At 46.2% G+C, this 26,091-nt stretch overlaps 1 protein-coding gene across 1 annotated transcript; it reads left to right on the forward strand.

Moving 5' to 3' along the window:
• Positions 1-23,409, forward strand: LOC146576816 (zinc finger protein 646). The gene is made up of 5 exons (XM_085272350.1): positions 1-337; positions 8,541-11,335; positions 11,868-12,977; positions 13,968-14,830; positions 20,546-23,409. The coding sequence occupies exons 2-5, from the start codon at positions 8,760-8,762 to the stop codon at positions 20,968-20,970; spliced, it is 4,974 nt and encodes a 1,657-aa protein (XP_085128476.1). The 5' UTR covers positions 1-337; positions 8,541-8,759; the 3' UTR covers positions 20,971-23,409.
• The last annotated feature ends 2,682 nt before the right edge of the window (positions 23,410-26,091 follow it).

Consider the following 26,091-nt stretch of genomic DNA (forward strand, 5'->3'; position numbering starts at 1 on the left):
CTGACGGGCCGGGCTGCGGTCGGTGTGTCTGCGCCAAAATGGACACCGCAGAGTCCGAGCCCTGAGAGCCCGGCGCCGCCAGCGCGCCGTGCCGCTACAGCGGCGCGAGGACTTCACTGTGCGTGTGATGACGCGCGTGCGACCGAGCGGCGCTGCGCTCGGCTAGCAGCGGCAGGAAGTACGCTGCTGAAGCGGCGGCAGGGGGACCGAGCCAACAACCAAAAGTCGGTGATGAGCAGGGGAGGAAACATAATCATGCCTAATCCGTGAAAGTGGCTCATTTTGCATCTCCGCGCCGTGCATCGTTCACCCTGCGGGCGCAGAGGCCATTTGAGGGGTAAGTGTGCGCTGCGAAACGCCTCGAAAACGCGGTTTTCCATCAAAGGGGGCCGCGGTGTGTTTGTCGAGATCTTTGTGTCGCTCCGGACTAGCCTGGGGTTGCTAAGGCTAGCTGGGACGCTAACCCCTGCGAGTTCCTGCAGCTTCTCCTCGCTTGTGAGTAAAGTGCGGGCTCTCGGTGGCGTGTGCGGCCCAGCCACGGTGTTTTTGTGTGTCTGTTTGTGCTTTTCTTGTGTTGAACTTCCGTTATACCCCCTTTCTGTCATAGCGGGGGGTTGCTAACGGGCTAGCCGCGTGCTAACGCTAGCGTTAGCTCGGCCGTGTGTGCGTGTGTGCGTGCGCGTGCTTTCAGCGCCTCTTCTCTACAAAATGCGTCTTATACAAAGACGGAGACGGTCGGGACTCACTCCGCCGTCAATCTGCGTCGTGTTTCGCTCTGTGAGCCCCGCTCGGCCCGCAGCTGGAGACCACCAGCGGGCTCCGTTTGCGGGGCTAAAACGCGAGCTAACCCCCGTTAGCTGGGGGAAAATGGCTCGCTGCTCGAAAGCCATTTTCCGAGTGAGATGGGGTCTCAGTGAAAGTGGGCTGATGGCTGCCGGTGATCTACCAGCTCTGTTGGGAGCATCACATAGGAAAACGGCCACAGGCGTCTCCCCCATCGCTCACCCCGTCCTCCTCCAGCGGCGGAAAGCTGCGGTCTGGAGGAGGAAATGTCGGCCGGGTGTCGAGCAGAAGATGCCCCGCTTTGTCCCAGCAAATCCCGACCGAGAGGAGACAAGCCAAGGTCAGGGAGCCCCGCTGCGCACATTGGAGGCAGACCTGCCTTCGCCGGGCAGAGAGGAGCGGGGAACACCGCGGCGGGAGCGAGCGCAGCGGCTCTTTTGATCCTGCGGTAGTTTAACGAAGCAGGGCGGTTTGTTTACATGATGGAAGGAAAAAGTGACAGGCTGCTGATTGGCTGCCGCTCCCGGGCCCGATCACATCCCAGTGTGAATGAGACCCTTCGTGTGGAAAACCTGACCCACATTATCGCCGTGGACGTCTCTGTGAGCAGCCTCGGGTCCGTACGTGGGCTCCCAGCCACAAAGCGGCTCTGTTAAGTGTTAACAATGTGTTGCAGTTCAGAGTAATCCTTAAAGAGTGAAACACCAGATGGGCGCTGAGTTTATCTATTTATTTATTTATTTGTACAAACTGGGTGAGAGGGGGGTGGCCCACAAAAATTCAGTTGTTTATTTTACTTTTAGTGGAGAGGTGTGTAACTACACAAACGTTTAGATATGATACAAAGTTGGGTGGAGCTTCTGTCCACTCTGTGTGACATCATATGAATCCATGTGTAGAAAAACTGTATGAGCCTGAGTGTCAGGTATATTTTTAAACTTTCATTTGTGTCATTATTCAGATATTTTCTGTTTCAACATGAAGAAAATGAGTTTGTTCTTTTCACACAGGGGAAAAAACTGAATAGGATCTGAAATGTTGAGAGTCACTCGGGCGGGGAAAAGGTTTCGTTTTCCTGAAGATATCAGATATTTTTGATTTGCTGTAACATGAAAACACAAGTTTCTAAAGCTGTGATGCTCGTGGGACGGAGGTGAAATCTTTGGTTCAACTATAAGTTCAGAGACGCAAAGCAAAAGAAGGAAAATTAAATGTGGACACTAAAATCTCAAATAACTCTCTCTCTCTTTGTTATACAGTTTCTTCCTTTTAATTGGATTTTGTTGAACTGAAAGGGTTTGAAGCAGATTGCTTGACTTGGTCCTGCATAAATTCACTTTATTGATCATATACGAGAGAAAAACAGTCTTTTTGTCTGAAAAAGGAAGTGATGCATTGTAAAAATAATTGCTGATTTTTCTTTTGAGTAATTGAGCTCTAATCAGTGTTTAACTGTTATTTAATAATATGCAAATCTGAATACTGTAAGATAAGCCACATGGTCAAACATGAGGGCTGTATTAGCCGTTATTCTCATTAGGTAGGTTGTTCATTGTTACTTCATTAAAAAAAACCTCAAAGCTGAAAGTGTTCAAATCAATTTCTTTGCCTCCAAATATTCACTTTATTGATCATGTATGAGACGGAAAAGCAGCAGAGAGGGAATTTGACTTTTTCTACAGGAATTTGATTAAATGTGATTATTTTTCAGTGTAGTCTCTGTAAATTTGTCCTCTGATTATTCTGTGAAGCACTCGGAGGTAAACGTGCAGAATGCATTAAAAAATAAAATGCAGATATTCTGAAATAATTTATTCTCGATCATGCGCAGTTTGAAGTAATCTGAGTGTATTACAGAAATATTCCAGCGTCTCCTTTAAGTTAGTCAGAGAAACTGAAGCTCAGTGAGGATCTGAGATCCACCGTGGACCGCACACACTTCAGCTGTTTGATTCATGCGAGCGACAGGTAGAGCTGCGCCTACCTGTGGCTGATGGCAGAGCGCTAACAAGACGGTTTAAATTTCAGGTCCCTCTTCGTGTTTCAGATTCGCCTCGACACTCAGCCGCAGCCAATAAAGCATGAGCACTCTGTGAGCGTTGGAGAGTCGAATCACTGATATTTAAATGGAGTGTGTGATTTGTTCTTGTTTGTAAAGGAGAAATAAATTTGCAGCGCTTTAATCTGCGGTCTGTGTGACTGAACAGCGAGGAAATGAACGCCAGGTTACTCTGTAATGAAATCACGACTGGCCTGTTTCCCTCGCCGGTGGCGTCTCCTGTCGCCTCTGCTACTGCCGTGGGCTTTCTTTGTCCTCACATCAAACATCTGGCCGAATGCAGCACCTCCTCCCTGTTTACTCCCCCCGCTCCTCCTCTCCATCATTAAAACTCGTCGCAGTGGCGGTCTGAACATAACCTTGGCATTTAAGGGCGACCTGCTCGTTTCCGTTTATTCCTGGACTCTGCTACAGCAGCGCGATTCACAGAGTCCCTGTTTAACACACTGGGAGGCTTCACGCTTTCATGTCTTATCTTCTCCTCGATCGTTTCCTTTACATGAAAGTAACAGAACACGCTCAGGTGTCTGCATTCATCCTAACCAGCACATATTTAGGCAGAGAAAATGTCTCGCTGCCATATTAGAATAAAAGATTTTATTAAATTTGTAAGAGAAAAGTCTTAATGTAAATGAGCTGGGGAATTTTCAGCGATTTCTAGAAAGCAAATTTTTGCCTCATTAGGTTTAAAAAAATAAATAAATAATAGAAATGCGTCCACATCTTCTGTTTGGCTGTCCCAGCTGGACAGCTCTGTGACCTCGTAGAGATGCAATGGCATGAAAACACTGATAAACTGAGTGTCAATCAGTCTGCAGCCTGAACTTGGGGCTCTCAGGGATTACTGTACATACAGTAGGCTCATTATTAACTTGGCTGTGTTTAAAATGGACATCCATCAGTAGAGCAGGAGACACATGACAGGAAGTAATGGGCAGGCTGGTTTTAAACACGTGGCTGGTAACAAGTCCATCTCTCCTTTACATGTCGGTCATGTGTTTTACTTCCTCACACAGAGTGGACAGTAAGTCGTCAGCGATGCAGTGTCAGATGCTCCGTTTCCTACTGAGAGTCTGACAAATACGTTGAAAAAGTCGTCTTTTTTTCAGCTGTTTTTTTTCTTGAGTAACGACTCATCAGTAAATGGTCCTTACAGATGTGCCAAACTTTATTAGCAGCTACTGCTGTCGTCTTTATCCTGCAGTAAACATGTTATGTTCTGCTGTACAGTTTTAACTTCTATGGGAGTCTATGGGGACTGAGGCACTACTGCCTCTGCTGGACCCCAGAGGAACTGCAAGGAGAAAAAACAAGAAGCAAAAAACAGAAAAGTGCCCGAGTTCACAAACGAAAAGCTTCATAATGATCAAGAAGGATGATAAAGATAACAAAGTCAGCTGAACACGTTGATGCACCGCAGCTCTGATAAACACAGCACTCGCCTGCTCTGAGGCGATGATGCTGGGTTATGTGCAGGAAAAGGCACCGATCTGGTTCTTGTGTCCCCGCTGGTGAAGGCATCGTGCCGCCTGTGGGCTGAGGTGGGGGGCTCTGCAGGTAAAAGCTCTGCAGGGAGATGTAGAGGAAGTTTCCCCTCACATCCTTCACTCGCTCCTGCTGCTGTTTATTTTCCTTGCTGCCTTCCTGCCTGTCAGACTGCAGCTCGTCAGCGCCTCCCCTCCTCCTCCTCAGGTTACCTCTCCTGCCAATCAAACCCTCCTCCACACCTTTATTTTCCACTGCAGCCCCCCACCCCAACCCCTCCTTTTCCCCCTCTTTCTGTTTTTCCCCTTCCTTCATTCCTTCCCCTCCCCCACGCCTCCCCTCGTGTCTCACCTCGTTTCCTGCTTCCTTCCTTTCTTTCTTTGTTCTTCTGTTTCTCGCTCATTACCGGTGAATCTGTTAATTGCTCATTAATGAAACGACTGTGGTGATAACGGTACGACGGTAAATATTTTTGTGTGGAGATTGGCGTGTTTTTCTTGCGCAGACAATCCGTCTCTGCTTCCTCTTGAATCGTTTTAATTGAGTTCCTGGACCGATTTGTGCTGCTCAGCTCAGGTTTTCATGCTCATGTTTTATATTTAACAAACATCCAACAACTTGTCGACTAAATCACTTAAAGCTCCAACCTGCAGCACCACATTTGAGACCCGGGTGACCTCTGTCCTCTCACAGGTAGCTCACCTTTAATGAGACATGCACTGATCAAACATCCGTGGTTGATTGGGTATATTTGTGTTGATCAGTCCTGTAGTTTAGCCTCACCGCTGATATATTCGCTGCTGACTGGGTGCTGTTGGGTTTTAGAGCAAGTTTGTTTAGCTGAATTCCCATAATTCCTCTCTGTTCAGCCAAAGAGAACATAAACACAAACCCAAGACCTTAAATCCCACCTGATGACCAGGTGGTGTCCTCGTAGTGCTGACGCTATCGCCCGTGACGGCTTGTAAACCGTTTGATCCTCCTTCCTGTCAACGCTCTTTTCCCGTTAGCCAACATCTGTATTCCGGGCCTTTTCCTGCTCATAGAGATTCTCCAGTGGAGACTACACACATAACTGTGATATGTTATTTAACACAAATCTGGGTGTTTCCTTCTTCACGAAACGCCTGAGCTGTGGTCCATAAAGTTAAGCTTTAAGATTTATACTGTCTGCTGCTGCATCACAGTCGGCAGTTTGAAGCTGAGGTGGTGATGTTTACGTAGGACCCAGCTCGGCGGTCCATTACTATGTCTAACAGGAGGTTTCAGCCTCTCGGTTTGCTCACATTTAAATTAAGCTGAAATCTCAGATCAGTCGTTATAGACGTTGTTCTATAAAACCATCGTAAGCAAAGGCTGGTTCAGTTGTAATGCCATCAGAAAATCTGCCCATGAGACCCTTTGTGTTCTAAACGCTTCAGTTCCTCTGACATCCAGCAGAGGCAGCAGAGAGCCCGTACCCATTGACCCCCATGTTAACAGCCTGATACACAAACTGTGTAGGTTTATGTATATATTTCCTTTTCATAAAGTCCTGCACACGGAGACGATGTTTGGACTGTGGCTTTGGAGGACTTTATTTTAAATGATTTTTATGGGCTCAAATTGTGGTCATAAATATTTTGTACTTGTAAATCAGGATTTGTATGTGTAAAAAAAGATTTGTGTGTGGACTTAGCCAAAAAATACGTGTGAAACTCTGCACTCAAGTTTCAAGTTACAAGTACGAATTTTGACCACAATTTGAGCCCATAGATTTTAAGTGACAGCCAAGTGACAGTTCTTTAACTCCCCCAGAAAACGTAAGAAACAATATTTTACATTTTCACTCTTAAAAAAGAATAATTCTTTGAGGCGTCAGTTGTAGAAAATCTAAATCTGTGCGTCTCTGCTGTGATTCATGATGTTCAGATTTGTTCATATGCTCGGTTATTGACGTCACCGACGTTATGAACGGTGTTTAAGCCAAACACTGGCCGAGGCTTGAACCTGCAGAGATGAGCTCGTGTTGGAGTTTTATAGGGATCTGTGTTATCAGGAGAAACCTGGAAAGTCTTTGAGCGGGCCTCGAGCCAGTGTTTGAACCCAGCTGTGTGTAATGAGATGAACACGAACGGCTGCTGTAATCTGCCACAGATTACAGATTACACATGAGCCTGTTAAAAAGGACGCAGACACTTTAATCCCACTGAAGGATCTGTTGAACTGATTCCTGATCAGTTTGTGTCAGACTTCCACCAAATGTCTCACTCAGAAAAATAATCACAAGCATTTTAAACTATTTTTTAAGATATACTTTTGTATATTTCTGCGAGTTGTGGTTTTGGAGAGCACATTTTAACGAGCTGTAGTTAAATTTCAGTCGTTTCTGAAGTGGAGCTGTGGCTTTTGTAGAGTGAGGACGTTTGAGCTGTCGGTGAGCTGTCGGTGGAACAAAACGCGACACCTGAAGGCCAAGCTGACCGACATTTCCTCCACTTGTGCTTCTTTAATCTGGAAAATAAGGGAATTCTCTATTTCCCAGTGAAACTCGCTGACAGGTGCAGCGCTCACTGTCACGCGATGTCTGGACAAACCTGAATCTCACGCCTCCACAACCAGCAGAAACACAGCAACTGCTCCTGGAACCATACAATAAACCGGAGCATTTTCAGTCCCAGCAAACCCAAACAGGACCGATTCATCAGCAGCATCAGCACGTCCGCTTGGACTGCTTTCTTGTCTTTAACCGACTGAGCCTGTCCTCTTTAAGTGTCTCATTTTCTTCTCACACTTGGCCAAAGAAGCATTGAGTTTGTGCCATGCTGCCATCCATCCATATTTCACAAAATCCACTCCTCCTCCTGCATGATGGGTCTGAATTTAATCCAAACAACAGTGAATATTTGTGGGTATTTACTCGCATTGTGCTCAATGCAGAGGTCCCGTTTGTAGTTTTATAGGCAGTGCAATGCACAGTGAGACGGATCAGGTCCTGCATCACTGATATTCTGGTTTTTCAGTCATACATGTAAAGTCCAACTAATCTGGACTTTAGAGGTTCGGTCTCTGATCGGTTAGACTGCATCCCACTGGGGTCCTAACAGAAAACACAAACTATTTGATCGAGGCAGATTTTAATCAAACTGTTGTCTAATGAGTGAAAAATAAACTTTTACATTTATTCCCTTCTCAGAACATAAATGTGATCCAACCGTTACTGACACGGAAAAGCAGCACATTTTTCAAACTGGAAATTGATGTTTTAAATATCAAAATAGTTTCAGAATATTTCTCTTAAAATATAAATGGAGTTGCCTCACACATTGGAGGGGTTACACAAGTTTTAACAAGTTGTCACATTCAAATAAATCAGGAGGTTGAATTACACCTGACGTGTTTCCTAAAGTTTGGCCTGCTGCTCCGTTATCATCGTGCAGATCAGGTGGTTTTCTGCTCTCACCCTGCTGTGGCGACTAGGACTGGATCAGGTTTACCTGACCGTGGGCCGATCCATTCACAAGTCGGATCGTCCTGTCCAAAATTCGCAAGATAGAAGTCACTTTTGAACAGTATGACCCAAAACAACTGAGACCATGAACTACAAGACATTTTTAGAGATAAGCTAAGAAATTAGTTTCTATAAGATGGGAAATGTTTTTGCAACCACAGGTATCGCTGTCTGATGGCCTTCAGATAACATGAAGATTTAAAGCACTTACCCACTGCCTTGTTTTTTTTCTGACAAAGAAGTTACATCCATTTAATGGTCATTTATTGGTATAATAAAAAAAATGATATTTTGTTTCTAGAGTCTTCCAGTTAAACTAATTTGAAATGTTTGGTCTGACACTTTATTAAAGCTACAGCTGATGCTTGTGCAACTGTGCTACTTAATTGTTGTGGTTAGCAAGCTGCTAGTGATCACTCGGACTATTGCTGATCCTTAAGATCACCATCCACAATTTCTATATCCAGCTATAAAATTTGTGATGCAAAAGCATAATAAAGAAAATTAAAATGATAACAGAACCTAGGACCAAACTATTTATATTAAATAATCTTTGTAGGGCTTTCCTGAATATCCCAGTCATTTTGAGATTCTGTTATAATCAATAGCAAATAGCTGAAACTTAAACTGAGGGACCTGGACTGAACTTCGAGATTTTAACAAAAGATAAGTAGGTATTTGAGTAACCTGTTTTCTTTTTCTTCTTCTTTTGTTTCTCCACAGTGATACCTCATTGGCCGGTGTGACCCCCGCAGGCCTGCCACCTCCCGGGGTGGGTCCTGATTGACCTGCGCTGACGGCTCCCAGGGAGAAAATGGCCTCCACTGCTGCCCTCAGCTAAAGAGCTAAGCCCTACAGTTTCCTCCCCCACCTCCTCAACATCACTGTTCATTGCTCTGTTGTGAACCGTGATTCCCTCCAAACGATTTGCTTTAGAGTACTATGGCAATGCATGATATGAGTCGTGCCAAGGGTTTCCCCTGTAAAGAATGTGATATGGTTTGCCCGAGTACTCCAAGTCTTCTAGAACATATGAAAGCACATTATCAGCAAGAAGAGACCGGTCGTTTTGAGTGTGAACAGTGTGGACGAATTTATAAACACGCAGCTAGTCTAGCCAATCATAAAAAATCTCACGAAGTTGGATCATTCCAGTGTCCTGTTTGTACACGTACGCTGCCCAACGCAGTAGCTTTGAAAAATCACTTACGGATCCATACTTTATCCCCTAGTAGTGCACACACAGAGGAAGAAAGCGAGGAAGTGCCAGAAGAAGCCGGCCACGACGAGAGGGACTACGGTCTCACCCAGGACCTCTCGGACGGGTTTGGGCGCTCCCATTTGAACAATAGTGGTATGGGACATAGTGTCCTGCAAAGCCACGAGACAGACGAACACGGAAAAAAAGGCTCCCCTGAATCTGACGACGCTTGGGACAGACCTTTCAAGTGTGATCAGTGTGACAGAACTTACCGGCACCACGGTAGCCTGGTGAACCACAAGAAGTGTCACCAACAAGGAACGTTTAAGTGCTCTGTGTGTTTCAAACTATTTGGCAACCTGGCTGCCTTAAACAGCCACGAGAGAACTCACTCGAAGTTCAAGACCCCTGGGGCCTCAATGGTGAGCAGCAGCAGTAGCAGCAGCAGCCTCCACGACTCGGAGCGCAGCACTGGCACTCAGTCCTCTCAAAGTGAAGACACTACCACCTGTTTCTGCCACCTCTGCCAGGTAGCGCTGCCAAATAAGGCAGATTTCCAAGAACACATTCTGCTGCACAACACTGCTTCACCTACCCTCAGCCTGCCACGGAGTTTTCCAGGCATCATGCCTCATAATCTGAGTGCTGTTCGATCCCCGGCATACACGCCGGCGCTGGGGGACCCTCTGCCTCTGCCTCTGCCACCAGTGCCGACTGAGAAGAGGGGCCCCTATGACCCCATTATGGGCCCTCCAGTCAACAACCCCATCTATACATGTGCATACTGTGGCGCAGGACACCCAGATCTGGAGACACTGAAAGTCCATTATCTAACTCATGATCCCCACCCTCCCTCCCATAGTCAGGACAGCTCCATCCTCAACTCGGAGACTCTAAGTTCTGGATCCCAGAGCTCGGTGGCCTCCCCGTCAGGAGGTCGTGTGCCCCAGGCTAATTCTCCAGATGATGAAGAGCGGCGCTTTAAGTGTGGGGAGTGTGGCAAAAGTTACCGGCATGCAGGAAGCCTGGTCAACCACAAACGCTGCCACCAAACGGGCCACTACCAGTGCACCATCTGCTGTAAGCAGTACCCTCACCTGGCAGCACTACATAGCCACCTACGAAGCCACAAGGGTCGTCCTTCCAATCAGCCTATTAACAATGACAGCAACGACTGGCTATCCCCAGAGCCCCTGACTCTGGACTCGCAGCAGAGCTACGTCCAGGAAGGTAGTGGTGCCACCACTCCAATCTCCCTGCCAGGAAATCTCGGCGAAGCTGCCCACTTTGTACCAGATGGAGGCCACAGCAGTGGGCTAGACTCTCTTGAGTTCCATGATCGCTTTGATGGCAGCTCACTCTCCCAGAGCAGCTCTGCTCACCGGCAAGCCGACCGACACGTATGTGCCGACTGTGGTGAGATGTATGGCGATGTGTCTGGCATCAAGTCGCACATGTGTCCCCGCCGTGGCCAGCAGCAGCAGCAGGCCAATATGTCCAATGGTTTTATGGGGAATATGAACTACCATAGCTCCAGTGGAACCTCGCTGCCTGCTGGAAGCTCCAGCAGCCTGAAAGAAGGCGGCAGTCAACGACAGTATCCTCAAAGTGGAGGCAAGAGAATGGGAAGCAATGACAAAGATGACGATGATGATGGAGAGGTGTATCAGTGCTCAGTTTGTGGCAACCACTATGCTAGTTTGAGAGCTCTCAGAAGTCACCTGCGTAGTCATGCCAACAACCCCACAGGGCCAGGACCCTCCAACCTGCAGCAGGACTGGAGGATGATCTGCTGTACCTGTGGCCAGACTTTTGCCAGAAAGCAGGATCTCCTGAATCATCAGTTAATCCATGGGCCCCAAAGGCCAGATGGTCAGCAACAGGGTATTGCAGGGAGTTCAGCCAACGGCAACGAAAAGATGGATGGCCGGAGCCACATTTGTGTTGACTGTGGCATGTTTTTCGCCGATCGCCACCATCTGATCACCCACCTGTGCCCTGGGAAGAATCGAGGTAACTCGATGAACAAGCCCGGCCTAAATGGAGCCAAAGGGATGTCTGGAGGAGAGGGCGTTGGCGGTGGTGTCGCTGGAAGAAGTTGTGACGTTGGCGCAGATGGACGTAGGCCAATGGTCGATCAGAGTGACAAGCCCCACAAGTGTGACCAATGTGGGCGAGGATACAGACACCCATGCTCTCTCCTTAACCACAAGAAGTCCCACAAGACCGGTGTTTTCCGTTGCCTTGTCTGCCAAAAACGTTACTACAACCTGCTGGCTCTCAAGAATCACCAAAGGACCCACTTTGACTTAAAGAGGTAGGTCTTCTGCCAGTTTCGAATGTCTCTCAACAAATTCTTTAAAAAGTTAACATTAGAAACAGTTAATGGTAGTGCCTACTGGAGGTCAAATCCAAAATTATCATGTTACTCTTGTTTTGTAAATAAAGTAAAGACGTTAATAAAGTTTTGTTTATTTTTATATAAATTTTGTAGCTATTTTACAGTTATAGGTACTGAGCACCAATTGAGGCATGTGACAAATTAAAACTGTTTGGCTAATAAAGTTCTCATTTTGTCAAAGTGAGTTTTTTGACTTTAGTTGGCAAGATTTATGGATAACATTTTCATTGGTTTTCATCTAAACTTTGAAGTACAGGAGAATTGTTGCCAAAGTAGGTAGGGGTCTGAGGCTAGTAAAACTGCTGAGAACTGCTAACCTTATTAAGAATCTGACTTAGGCCACCCTAGAAATACCTACAAAGTGTCATTTTGCTTTTGAAATGTACTGAAAGAGATATTGCTGTTTTTTGTTTTTTTTTCTCTTTACCTTTGCCTATTTTTGCTACAGGCACAAGTGTGAAGAATGTGGCAAAGCCTTCAAGATCCAAAAGCAATTGATCAACCATCTCCGTCTCCATGAAGAACACCGAGCCAAAGGCCTTGTTCGGACCGGCCCAAACGGTTCCCGCTTCCAGCAGCCTGACCCATCTCAAATGCAGACTATGAGAGGGGAGCCATCGAAGGGCCAGGTGATGGGGGTCAAATACAGCCACCAAGGGTTCAAAAAGCCCTACTCGTCAGCCGGTACTTCCAGACCCCAGAAGTTTGATCCTGCCGAAAGTGCACGGCGGCCGTTTGCCTGTGAAGAATGTGGAAAGACTTACCGCCATGCGGGCAGCCTGGCCAATCACAAGAACCTTCACAAAATTGGAGAGTACCACTGCAATGTTTGCAACTCTACATATCCGAACAGGCTTGCAATGAAAAACCACCTTCGTCTCCATTTTGCCCAAAAGAAGCACAACTGCCAAGAGTGTGGCAAGGGCTTCCGCACCCAAAGGCAGCTCGCTACCCACACTACAGCCGGCCTGTGCAAAGGCCCACAAGGCCCTGGCGCTCAGATGGATTTCGAGTGCGACGGCTGCTGCGAAGGCTTTGCCACAGCTGACGAGCTCGCGGCTCATGACTGTCCAGCCCAGCACCTGCCTTCATCGTCCTCCACCAACACCTCGACAACCATCAGTACCGAGAAGAACTCTGTAGACATGGACTCTGACGAGAGGCCCTATGCCTGCGACCTATGCAGCTGCGCCTACAAACACGCCAGCTCCCTGTTGAACCACAAGCACACCCACAAGACCGGAAACTTCAGGTGCAACTTCTGCGACAAGCCCTATACCAACTACATGGCTCTACGCAACCACATGCGCATCCACACGCAGCGGAAGAAGCACATCTGCCACACATGTGGGAAAGCCTTCCGACTGGCCCGGTTCCTCCGCAACCACCAGAAAGTCCACGAGGAAGGCGCCACCCCGTTTGGCTGCCCCACCTGTGGGAAGAGTTTCCAGGGGAGGTCCGGTCTGGCCAGGCACCGCTGCGGGGACAACCAGGTAGGCATGGAAGTCAGGAGGAAGGCCACTGCACCCACGGGAGAGGGCGAAGAGTGTCGGTACACGTGAGTTCTCGTCAGTTGTTTGTGATTCTTCGAAGTTGAAACAAACAAATAGTGAAGATAAATTTAGGTCTCTACATGTCTATTACAGGTATATGATCTCCAATCCGGCTTCCTTGGGACCATACGCGTGCCGGAATTCGGATTTTTCTGAAGTTTGGACAAATTGAATTAGTGGAGAGACCAGATAAGTCAACCCCGTTTGCTTACAGTTAGCATATATCAGACATTTTTAGGCTAGCCTCAGTCAAACATGTCATGTTCAGATGTACTGTTTACATGCTTTGTTTTTTCGAACTCTTTAAGTAGTATTTTGTGTGCAGCATATTGAAGTGTTGATGTTGTGTGTTCCTTGCTTCTGTTCTGATTTTGATTGCAGTCTTTGTGTTTATTCTGACACTGGTTAGCTAATAGATTAGGAACTGCAGTTATGTGATGGGGCTGTTGCATTTTGATGTTCTGAAAGGGAAGATTAGGAAGTATTTGGAGCTAGCTGCACTGCACATGTCCACAGGTCACCAGTCTTAACACCTACAGGAGTCTTGATGCATGGTAGTGGTTCTTTGGGCATGTTTGATGGTTTCTCATCACTACATTCAGTATCCAAAGAAGGCTGAGACAGAAGGTTGTTTTATTTGTGCAGTGCAGGGAGCAGCAGATACCTTCCAGTTCCCTACACTTGTTTCTCCATAGTGTCTCCCATGTCCCTCCCTCCCTCACCCACCCAGCAGTCCTCTCCCCTATGACCTGTGTAGAAATCATTAATGGTACACCACTTTGTAGACTTCTTTGAAAGCTTTGAGCCGGATTTCAGATCATATACCTGTATGTGCAACATCCTAGATGATGACTAGTAAAAATACTTGAAATACTTCTCCAGAAAAAGTGGTAACCAGATGAATTTGGCTACAGCATTGAAATCGGACATCCATGTTCCGTTGCTAATCTCCTTCCTCTCTCCTCCACCCCTCTTCTTTGTTTGTCCCTGCACAGATGTGATCAGTGCGGCCGTTCCTACCGCCATGCCAGCTCCCTCCTCAACCACAAGAACACCCATACTGTCGGCATCTACCACTGCGCCGTGTGCCTCAAGACCTACTCCAACCTGCTTGCCCTGAAGAACCATCGCCGTATCCACTCTGAGACGCGGCGCCACCGATGCCACGACTGCGGAAAGGCCTTTCGAGTTTCCTCCCAGCTCTACAACCACCGGCGTGTACACCAGAAGCAGCGGGAGCTGACCTGCCGGTCCTGCCAGCGAGCCTTTCCCACGCAGGCTAGCTTCAGGCTCCACATGGAGATCACTCATGGCCAGACACCGCAGCCCCGCCAGCCCAGAACCCAGCAGCCCCGCCCAGGGGGCTCCCAGGACCTGGGCTGGGGGTCAGGCCTGGACCTCACCCTGATGCAAGAGCAAGGACTCAATCCCAGCAACGTCGCCAAAGTCCGCGGCCAAGGGAGCAACAGCGAGGTCGTCAAGTCCCATGTCTGTGACCAGTGCGGTCGCTCGTACCGCCACGCCAGCTCCCTGCTCAACCACAAGAACAGCCACAAGACCGGGACCTACTTCTGCAGCTCATGCCAGAAGGAGTTCCCCAACCTGATGTCCCTGAAGAACCACCGGCGCATCCACACTGAGCCCAAACGCTACCAGTGCCCTGACTGCGGGAAGTCCTTCAGGGTGTCCACTCAGCTCATCTGTCACCGCCGCATCCACACCAAGGAGAAGCCGTTCTCCTGCCAGCAGTGCGACAAGCGCTTCTCCTCCAAGTCCAACCTGAGGCACCACATGAAGGTGCACTGGAGCGGCTCATCGGCGCCTCCACCCATGTCCATGAGAGCGCCCAACTTCCTGGGTATGCCTGGCGGCCCCTTCATATAAGCTGCAGGGTGAGGGGGGGGGAGGTGGTGGTGATGATGGTCTTAGTGGGGCTGGGGGAGGGGGGGGGTCACATGCCGAAGATTGTGGAGGTGCCAAAAATGTAGCGTAGCCTTCCTCATTGACCATGTGTGGCTGTGGTGTGTGTGGAGGACAGACTGACGTGACGCCCCACACACACGCACGCACACACAGACACACACACACCCTCACAGAGCACTATGCTGCCCCGCACGCTGACTGACAGGCAGACTGGACTGACCCCCTGCTGCATGTTGCCTTGTTATGTTTCCCTGCCACGGACTGGTGCACCACGAGGCCGCAGCCATCAAGCTGCACCCAGATGGAGCGCGGGAGTCTGATTGGTCCTGTTTCTGATGGTGTTTACAGGACGTTTTCTTCCCGTGGCCTTCGTCACAGTGTTTCTAATCTGGTCTGGAGAGACTGTTTTGATCAACAGCGTGCAGGCCAGATTCGTGTTTTGTACCTTTATCCTTTTGGCCTGGAGGCAGCAAGGACTTGTGGGAACTTTTAGGACTGAACATGGACACTTTGGACTCAGAGGGACTGCTTTAAACGTGTGTGTGTATGTGTGCGTGTCTTCTTGTGTGTTGCAGCGGTGACCACTTCCTGACTTCTTGTTCACACGTGTGGACCCGGAGCTGAGAGACCGCTGCGGCTTGCGTGCGGTTTAAAATGGCCCTTCTCCCGTAGCGCCTGAAGTTTGATTAAAGACGTGATCAGTTTTTAAAAAGAGGGTTTTCAGACTTCCTGTAGCGCGTCCTGTTTGTGAACACGCTAATGCTGTGAACGGAACACGTGTCATATGTTCAAACCAAACGTTCTCATGTGAAAATGACTGTTGGAGTGGTCGTGGACCATTTCACCGCCCACTAATGGGCAGCGACAGGGCGTCTGTGTAAGATGAAGAATCACAAGACGACTCCTTTTAATCTGATCATCAGCTGATTGGCGTTTAAATATTTTTCCTCAGGCCTCCGTCTTATCACACCAGCAGAGTTCATACCTCAGTCTGATTTTATATCCAGTTTTTTATATTATTTAAACTTTATTTAAACGGGGATGTTCGTGGGTTGGTCCGAGCTTTCATTTAGGAAACTGTACATGCAGCGAAGTGTCCTGATTTAATTTCACCTCTTTGAAGCAACAAAAAAGAAAAGAGAGAATCGCCTCCTTTCATTACGTTTCCTCACCAATCAGCAGACAGCATGACACTAACAGGAAACAACCCGATCAAAGTATAAAACAACACGGAGGAAGTCCAAGTCCACCAAACTAACTGAATGTATTCAGACATTTGCACCAAGTCGAGAGTAATACGTTATGTTTCGGTTATAGTTTGGGTCTCGTCTGCCTCCACGTCAGCCTCACGAACCGTTAAAAAGTTAGCGTAGTTTAACAAAAATCATATAACAAAGGTTAACGGTGCCGCCGTGTCATTGTGTAAGAACGTTGGTCTACACACAGCCGATCACTACACATCGTTAATTATCCTTTCACTGTTAAATATTAAAGGTTAATTAACTGTCAGTATTTTAAAACGTTTGCTTCCTTTGCTCGAGCTCCTACAGATTTATAGATCAGAGACTTCCTGAAGGAGGAGGTTGGAGGAAACACTCAGGAACATCAGCAGGAATGACGGCTGCTTCCCTTATTTCTCGTTTTAGGCGTCGTTTCATTTTCAGTGCAGGGGGAAAAAAAACGTTTTGGTGGTTGAATGCGTCAAACGGTTCAAAGTGAGTAAAAGACTCGGAGCTTCCAAACGACCTTCGACCTCACGACGGACGCTAAAATAAACGTGTCAGAGAGTGAAACTGAATCCAGCTGTTTGGAAACAGACATGTCGAGTTAGTGTTAAATAATCGTGTTCACGAGATCCACTCTTTCAACCCCAGAAGGATTTGTTTTTAACAGATGGCATTAACGCAACAAACCCATGGACTTCCTGTCTCACAGGGGCGCTCTCGAGCTCTTCCAGAATAAATGAGACTGTGGAGCTGAAAAGCACTCGTCTGGTTTTAGGCAGAAATCCTCGAGACGGTAGATTCACTTCCATTTTTACAGTTCTTTTAGTAAGACACATTTTTGTGAGTGTGATGTCACAGCGCCACGAGCCAGAAGCAAATGTAGCCAGTGTGATGTCACCCATTTTCTTGCTGCCTCGCCTCCATCTGAACCGAAGGTGTTTAATAAGGAAAGAAGAACGTTTTATTGGTGTCTGCAGGTGTCGCCTCCTGGTGGTCATCATGTAGAGCGCAGTTTTAAGGCATCTTTTTAAACTCAGAAGCTACGAGCAGCTTTTATTCCTGCGGGTCACAGGAAGTGGAAATCTCAGCAAAAACCAATAAAAATCCTTCAACTTTCATTAAAAAAACACGAGGGAAAACAATCCCCTGTGATCGATCTCCATGACAACACTCAGACCTCTTTGCTGTTTGCAGTGAAAACGACCCTCCCCTGCCCCCGGTGTTCAGTAGGTGTAACTGCAGCGTAAAAAGCTTTCCGGAAACCAACAGCTCCACCTTGAACTGTCCGTTCTCGCGCTTTACGTCCACACGTATGAACAGGAAGTGACCCCTCCCCTACTCTCTCCAGCCCCAGTAAGTATGATAAAACAAAAAGGCGAGGCCTGAGCGGCGGGAGGCGAGCGGCTGTACGAACTCGACGTTTCTGCAAGAAGGAAAAAAGATGACAGATCATGTAGTAATTCATTTATTTATATTATCATTATTATTAACACTTGTAATGGACAGCGCTAGTGTTTAGGATGTGAGTTTAGAGCTGTGTTGATGTAAACACCCCGCCCTCCTTTTACCCACAATGCCCCTCTCTGTGGACTCCACTGAGGACCTGAAACACGCCGGAGACGCTCTTCTTGCCTTCTTTCACGAGTGATGATGTGACGCTCCTTCATCCCTCTCTTCTTCCATATTTATCTCCTCCTCCTCTTCATCAAATCAGACTGAAAGGGACGCCTCGGTGTGCTCGCCGACCTTTCTGTTCCTCTTTATGGTAACCTCCTGTATTTATTGGTGTTTTGTTCCTTTTTATTTAATTGTTTGGGAAGCGTGTGTGTGTGCGTGTTTTCAGCACTGGTGCTAGTTTAAAAAGAAAAGTTAAAAGTGAAGCCGTGCAGTGACCGTCAAGTGCTGTAGGAGTCCGTGTGATCTAGAACACAGAAGTAATAAATGTCCATCCTCCGTCTGGTTGTCCTCGCCATGCCTGCTCTTCTCTGTGTCACACTTTCCGCCTGCATTTCAACTAGTTTGTAGAGAAGAAGAAGAGGACTGGTTTGGCACAACTACTACTCCCCGCCCCCCCCACCCCCTTTTTTTTTCTTTTGTTTGAGTTCTAACTTTTGGTTTCCATGCATATATATGTAATGCTTACTATACACTTTTATAAACTATGTTTTGATAATTCATTTCGTAACAGAAGATCTTGTCCATAAACTATAACCCTACTGCTGAGTACTGAAAATAAATAGCTGAAAAACACAGTGACACTCGGTGTTTTCACTCCGTCCACATCGACGTCTCTCCCGGCACCTTCACTGGTGTTGGCAGGAAGTTGGTGCAGAACCTGCTGAATGCATCTCCAGCTTTTAGTATCAGAGTGCAGACGGTCTGAAGGTTTTTACAGCGTCAGTGAAGTAAAGTTGTTTTCACACGACTATGAGTCTAATGTTTGTGACACACACAGCTGCTATTACCGTATTTTTTATTTATTTATTTATTTTTTGGACCTTAAGGCGCACCGGATTATATGGCGCATTAAGCGAAACAAAACCGACTCATTCTTCTTGCTTCCTCCACTTCTGTACCATTGATTCATTAATGCTGTATTCTATCACAGCAGCTCTGTTCCCGTGTTGTTGCAGTAAATTAATGACTAACCTCGTATTGTGGATGAATAATCTCAGTTGTTCTGACTGAAGTTTGGTCCGTTTACAGCATCCTGCCATGTGATTGCATTTGTCTCTAACCATCAGGAACCCTCACATTAACTTTTATCGAGTGGAAAGAAGTTAGCGTTCATCCTCCGGCTTCACTGTGTTTATGCTAACATAGCTGTTTCACTAGCGATCATGTAGCACATCATTATATACCAGCTAGCCCAAGGACCCAGGACCCAGATTCCTCCGTGATGCTCCAACAATCCATCAAGCAGTGCGGCTTCGTAGCTACCAAAGTCGTACTAAAACATTTTTTTGACAGATTTTTGAGCGCCGTGTAGCACATAAAATCGGTTCAAGGTCAGTAAGCACAACCAGAATTCATACATAAGGCACACTGTCAATTTTTGAGAAAATAAAGGATTTTAAGTGCACCTTATAGTGCAGATAGTACAGTAATAAAAATCCAGGTTTCACTCACTGAAGGAAAAACTGCAGTTTTTATCCCATAAATGATGTTTGCTCATTATTAGATGTGTTTAATTACTATTAATAAGTTACTCTGAGTCACAATGATAATTCAGCATCACTATGTTGTTAATGTAAAAGCTGACAGCACAGAGTTATGAAATGTGTGACAGAAACTTTAAGGTTTTTCTGTGTCATCACTGATGATTTTGGATCTTTGGACACTTCTCCCCCAGGAAACAGCCGAAGGTGTTATCATTAAGTTATCATTAGTTCATAATAAGAGCAAACATACAGCTTTGTCGGTTAAAAGACGATCGAGTCGCTGATGTATAAATGGATTTTTTGTTTTAAGGCAGGGGTGGGGAACTCCAGGGCCGGTGTCCTGCAGGTTTCAGATATCACCCTGAATTAAATGAGTTCATTAACAGGCCTCTGGAGAACACATGTAAATCATCTGTGTGGATCGAGGACACGTTTAAAACCTGAGCACATCGACCCTCGAGGCCTGGAGTTGGACACCCCTGATTTAAGGCACCAGTAATTATGTTTGTTAAATGAAATGATTTTGTAATTTTCTGATGTTTATCTGAGGATTTAATTCATGTGTTTATTTTCTGCAGTCTAATGTTGATGATGACAATCTGATCTTTAATTCACACTAAAAAACATAATCACGTAATTAAAGTGTTTTAGCGTTTATCGGACATGTAGTCGTGTGACACGTTTGTAGTTTATCAGTTTATAATGAAACTCTTCACATCCTGTGACTTTAATTCCTTTTTTTAGAAAAATCTCACGAGCGTCAGAAACGTGATGCTGTTCATTATGGTCCTGCATATATAACCCATGTATGTGTTCACGTGGCTCACACCTGTGCAGGGCTTTGACAGCTGAGGAGACAAGATAAGAGGTACGGAAGCAGCCAATCACAGGAGCTGCAGGCAGTGCGTGACAGGCGTAACACAGGTGTTACTGTTCAGATATTTCCCATCAGTGTTACCTGAAGGAAGCTCGAGATGGTTGCACAGCACACTCCCTAAAATAAACCCTCCGGCTTTGCTTCGTATTCGGCCGGTCGTTCTCGTCACTGACTTGATAAATGTCACACTCGAGCCGCTCGTTTCAAAATTCCAAAGAGAAGTTTGGAGGCTTTGGGGGTGTTTTCCAGCTTTTCCTGGTTGGAAAATTGGAGTGACAACATAATATTCCAACTCTGTGATTGGCTGATCTGACAGTGAGCTTCAGAGCCGACAGACCCTTTGTGGGTTACCCTGAACTGAAACCTTCGTGTTTCTCTCCTCCCAGATCTGAGGCCGGTGGTTTCGAGCAGCAGCTCCAGGAGCTTCGTCTGCGGCCAATGCGGTCGCTCGTACCGCCACGCCAGCTCCCTGCTCAACCACAAGAACAGCCACAAGACCGGGACCTACTTCTGCAGCTCGTGCCAGAAGGAGTTCCCCAACCTGATGTCCCTGAAGAACCACCGGCGCATCCACACTGAGCCCAAACGCTACCAGTGCCCTGACTGCGGGAAGTCCTTCAGGGTTTCCACAGCACTCATCTGTCACCGCCGCATCCACACCAAGGAGAAGCCGTTCTCCTGCCAGCAGTGCGACAAGCGCTTCTCCTCCAAGTCCAACCTGAGGCACCACATGAAGGTGCACTGGAAGAGCCCGCTGCTGTCCAGAAGCCGGTCTTCGGCCTTCCTTGCCGTCTCCTCCAGACCTTTCTGACCATCCGGCCTCGCAGTTCTCCTCCGAGCTCGTCCAGTCTGACAGACCCGGACAGCATCGTCTCCTCCAACATGTTACGACCCTGCTCAAAAGCCGCAACATAAAAAAGGCGACGAATACCACACCGGACTAGGTGTGGCCAATTAGCACCATCTGAGCACATTGAGGAGATTAGGGGCTTGCTAGGGGCGTAACAAACAATATGACCGTATAATTCAACCTCAATTTAATCCTTCCGGCTGAAATCTGAACTAAGATCCACATTCAGGAAAGTTTCCCCAAATCATTTTGTGATGTCACAGTTCAGAGGGCGAATCAGCAGAGATCCTCACGTACCTGTTAGCTGCCTCGGCTGTTATCCTTACATTAAACTAACGGAGAGCTTGGTGCTCATTGATTGGCTGGACTAACCGTGTCAGACTTTTGGTTTACATCTGGTTTCGATTTTTTCAGTTCCTGTCTGGTGAGATTAGGGCACCAAAACCTGATGAGGCTGAGGTTCAGCTTAGATTAGCTAGACACAGATGTCCTGTGGTGGATGGACGACGTGGCTCGGCCAAGCCGTAAATATGGTGGTGACGATGGTAAATGGCCTGTGTTTGTATAGCGCTTTACTAGTCCCTAAGGACCTCAAAGCGCTTTACACATTCAGTCATTCACCCATTCACACACATTCACACACGATGACTTATAATGATCTTTTAACAACCTGATGACATTTGAAGTGGCTGAGTTGAAGCAGCGGCCTGTAGTTTGTGTAGTTATCAGGCAACCTGATGATCTTTGTTAGCCAGTGTATAACTGATGGATGTCGTCCGTTGGTTTCTGAATGTTTGAAACCTCGTTGTTGGCGCCGTGTTGGGTTTGAAGTGGCCATATTTGAATAACAGCTGGGTTGTTATCACAGACTGTTTGGGGAGTGTCGCACAGACGGAGTTACCTGCTAACCAGTGCTCAGTAACATCCAATGAACAATCTCAGATTTCACTGTGCACCTAAACTCTTGCCCCGCCTCCTCAGACCGTCTCTTAGCAGCAGACGTATTATTGGTCTGAAGCCTCACAGACAGCTAGCAGCCACAGCCGCCTGTGTCACCATCCATCTGTCAGTCAAAGAGGCCACGCCCCCATACATAGCAGACCACATAAAACTGGAGCCATGCAGCTGTTTAGTTGTCTCTAGTGGATGTTAGAGAAAGTGCAGGTCGCCTGCGTTGCCCAGGAAGTGTAAAACTAAATGTTTAGCATTTCCAGCGTTTCTTTGATAGAATATTTCATCATGTCCACCAACTGCAGCAGATTTAAGCAAGTCAGAGGAAACTGAAACCCTCACAGCTGGTGTTCAGGTTTGCTGTGTGACGAGGACCTCTCCGGACTTTTGCTCCTGGTGGGAACTCGAGTTCCTCCCCGGCGATACTAACGGTGCTCAGGTCTTTGACCCCGCCTCAGACAGACCTCTCTGACGGTTGGCATGTTCTGGCTCCTCGGCAGCAGACACCAGGGGGATTGTGGGTCTTTTTAAAAATTTTTCTCAGTGTTTCTGATTATTGCTAAGGATGAAAACTCATCATCTTCCTCAGCTGTTGCTGTACCCCCGAGGGGAGGCTGAAATCTGACGTGTGGTTTGTGAACTTTCTGGAGGCCTCTGTTCACCTTCCTCCTCACCTGGTCCCCAAAATAAAATCCAGTTAAATATGGAGGCCCAGTGCTGTCACTTCAAAGGAGAAAATTGATCTCGTAATAATAATAATTTTTTTCTTATAATGATGTGAAGTTTTCTATTTTTTTCTTTGTAATTATAACATCAAGTAACTGTTTAGGTTTAGATGTTTGTAGACGAGCTCTGGTGTGTAAACTAAAGCTCTGATAGGTACTTAGGTGATTACTATTAGAGAAATAAATGACGTCATACTGTGTGATAATCTGGAGAGTAATTTGTGAGATTATATCAGTTCATTTATCTCCTCGTCTGGATTTTGAGGTTTTTTTCTGTGATAAATCTGAGAGAAACGGATGAAACGCAGAAATGTTTCCCTGCACGCGTCCATCAGAGGTTGGACGCCACTGTGGGTTTCCTCTGTGGACGAAGCTGGTGTCAGGAGCCACGCAGTTTTGTCTCTGAGGAAAATCAGTGAAAAAACAGACAAGCAGAGACAACAGTGCACCCTCGACTTCAGTCAGACTAACTGGAGTTTGGACCACAAGCCTGTGACTGTCAGACACAAACTAAGATGGAGAACACTGACGGTACTGATGTGATGCGTTTGTAGCTGATTCTTTAGGGACTTCCTGCTCATCTCTGTATCTCTGTGTCTATTTCCTCCCGTTAGCGCTGTGTTATTCACGGTTTTTACAGTTTTACATTCACAGTTGACCCTCTGCGTCTTTACAGCTGTCTGGTAACTCGTTCATGTCTAATTAAAGCATAGTGGACCCAAAACCGAACCTTGTGGAACTCCCGTTTTCTAATGTTCGAGAGACATGAAATAACGTGCTGCTGTAACCTCAGAGAGCCGTGAGAACACGCGAGATCAGGTTGGTTCAACCCAAGTATTAGTGTGATTAATTACTTGTTTAGATTTAGACTTTTCTGTTGTTGCCACTTCCACCCATTTGATAAAGCGGGTTGGTCAGCGTCTGGAAGCCTGCCGAGGGGCTGTACCCCTGTCATATGTATATGTTTTGGGGATGCCCTGTTGTCCCAGACGTCAGGGGTGGATCTAGAGACATTTCTTAGGGTGGCAAAATCAAAGCCGTTATTTTACACACTTGCAGGTGTTACATCCTTTAATATGAATTATACACTGTTATAAAACATCAAATGCAGTAAGTATACACACGTTTCGTATAAATATACTCTAACTTTTTCTTACCCCACATAATTAAGCATTTCAGTTACATAAAATGTGAATTTTGATTCTGTGTTTAGCCTGGATGGTCTAAGCAGCTTGGAAAGAAAGCTTGAAAGAAAAAAAGCATCTGGGCTTCTTTTTTTAAGTTTTCTTGAAGACGTTTCATTAAAGAAGCTTTTTCAGTTTTAAGCGCAATTGGTGGAGAGTCCCAGATTTTAAGCCCTATGGGAGTGTCCGCAAGAGGGTCATGGATCCCCTATTGGTCCTCTACCTAATGGGGGGGTCCATGACTGAAGAAGCTTCTCGAATGAGAGGTGGGACGTCCAGACTTTTCTTTCCATGCTCCTTAGGCTACAATGACCTGGATGGATGACTGAGAACCTTCACAAACATAGCCTGTATCATAAATTAAGCATGCAGAACATATAGAAAGCTACATTGTTGCTTAAATTTACACAAAATGTCAGAAATCTACAGCATCATGAAACATTTTTCACCAGAACTGTAAACCTATTTTTTCATGATGTATGAGGTTAACCCTCCGGGCTCCAGGGTATAACTGCTCATTATTTACTACAGTTTGATTTTACCTTTAACAATATTTTTGCCTCACATGTCTGAATTTACAGTTATTCTTTCATTGACACATTGTAAAAAAAATAAAAACCAAGTAGGGAAAAAGTTCTATTTTTTACCTGTTTAGTGAATCACTTTCATAACTTTAAATGCAAATATAAACTGTAAATTTTATTAACTTATGCACACATGTTGTAAACAATAAAGTTATACGAAACTATTTACCCTGATTTGCAGCCACCCTATCATTTATATAACCATTTTAAACTAAAACGAGAGAACAATCAGGTGTCACAGTTAAGATGATACTCAAATTATTCAAGTTAGTCCACAGAGGAGAGCACCACAGGCCTGACAGCAGGAGGTGCATCACTCAGCGTTTATGCTGCAATCCGTCTTTGGTGGCTTTTTGGCAGCAACTGTGATAGTGTTGTTCTGACACACACAACAAAACAAAAACTACACACTAACTACACACTCCAAACACGCTACACATCACAAAACTCGCTCTCAGCGCCATCATTCCCAAAACGTTTCTCTGTTCCTACCAAATAATTAAATCCCACATTGTTCCGTATCATTTTTATTGGTCGACATGTTTGCACTTTTCCACTAGTAAGAAAAGGTGGTACGTGATTTGGAGGTGTGGTATGTTGTTTGACCCCAGAGGGTTAATAACACTCACCTTCATTTCATTTCCACAGTGTAACAACTAGAAATCTGCAAATGCCCACAGTGTTGATTCAAAATGTGCTCTGGGACAATCACAGGCATCGGTTGCTACTGACAACAAGAAATAAAGGTATGGGCTGAACCATTTTTTAGTGGTGTTGTAATATATTCAGTTTTAGAATTTATATTCAGTGCTAACTGTAGCTAAGCTCAAAGTGTTAATGCTAGCTTATGTTAATAAACTTAATTGTGATAAGCAAAGCACAAAGGGTGGCAAGAGATTATTTTAGGGTGGCACATGCCACCCCTGTAGATCCGCCCCTGGCAGACGCAAAAAAACGTGAACTAAAATGTAAAACATTGAGCTGCATGTTTAAAGCCGGACTTTTATATAAAACTAAATTATTTACGAACAACTGATGTTATAAAACCTATACACGAGAGCTCGAGATCAGCTGTCCCCCAAACCAGGGCTGGACTGGGACAAAAAATCGGCCCGGGCATTTTGACTAGAGACCGGCCCACCAAAAATGTGACGTCATTCAGGGGTAAAACCGCAAAGGATTCTGGGAACTTGTGGCAAGAGGTACTAGCGCATGCAGGCTTTCAATTGAACTCAGTTACACAGCGATAAAAAGAAACACAAAAAAATGGCAAGAAGCTGTTGTATTATTAACTGCAATAGCCGGTGTTGTGCCAAAAAGCGATTGTCTGCCAAAAACTGATTGCTCGTATTTAAATTGCTATAAGTAACTTGCTGGGCTATAATATGTGAAACATATGTCAAATGCATCCCTCATGGATGACATAAAGTCATCTCTCCATCTCCATCTCCAGCTCTTTTATTTCTCTCTCTCGCTCCATCTCTCTCTGCTGCTCTTCTGTCTCCTCTGTCACAGACTTCTCCACTTTTGATGATAAATCAGCTGGTGCAACATGTAAGGATTGGCACAATTTGTTAAGATTTTGAGGAGTTTGAGAAACTAACCTTAAGCATAAAATAAAATTTACTATCAGTAACT

This window comes from Mchenga conophoros, linkage group LG4 (assembly GCF_057382185.1).
Source record: "Mchenga conophoros isolate Kocher_MC1m ecotype Shallow Benthic linkage group LG4, M_conophoros_male_GT1.1, whole genome shotgun sequence".
NCBI lineage: Eukaryota > Metazoa > Chordata > Actinopteri > Cichliformes > Cichlidae > Mchenga > Mchenga conophoros.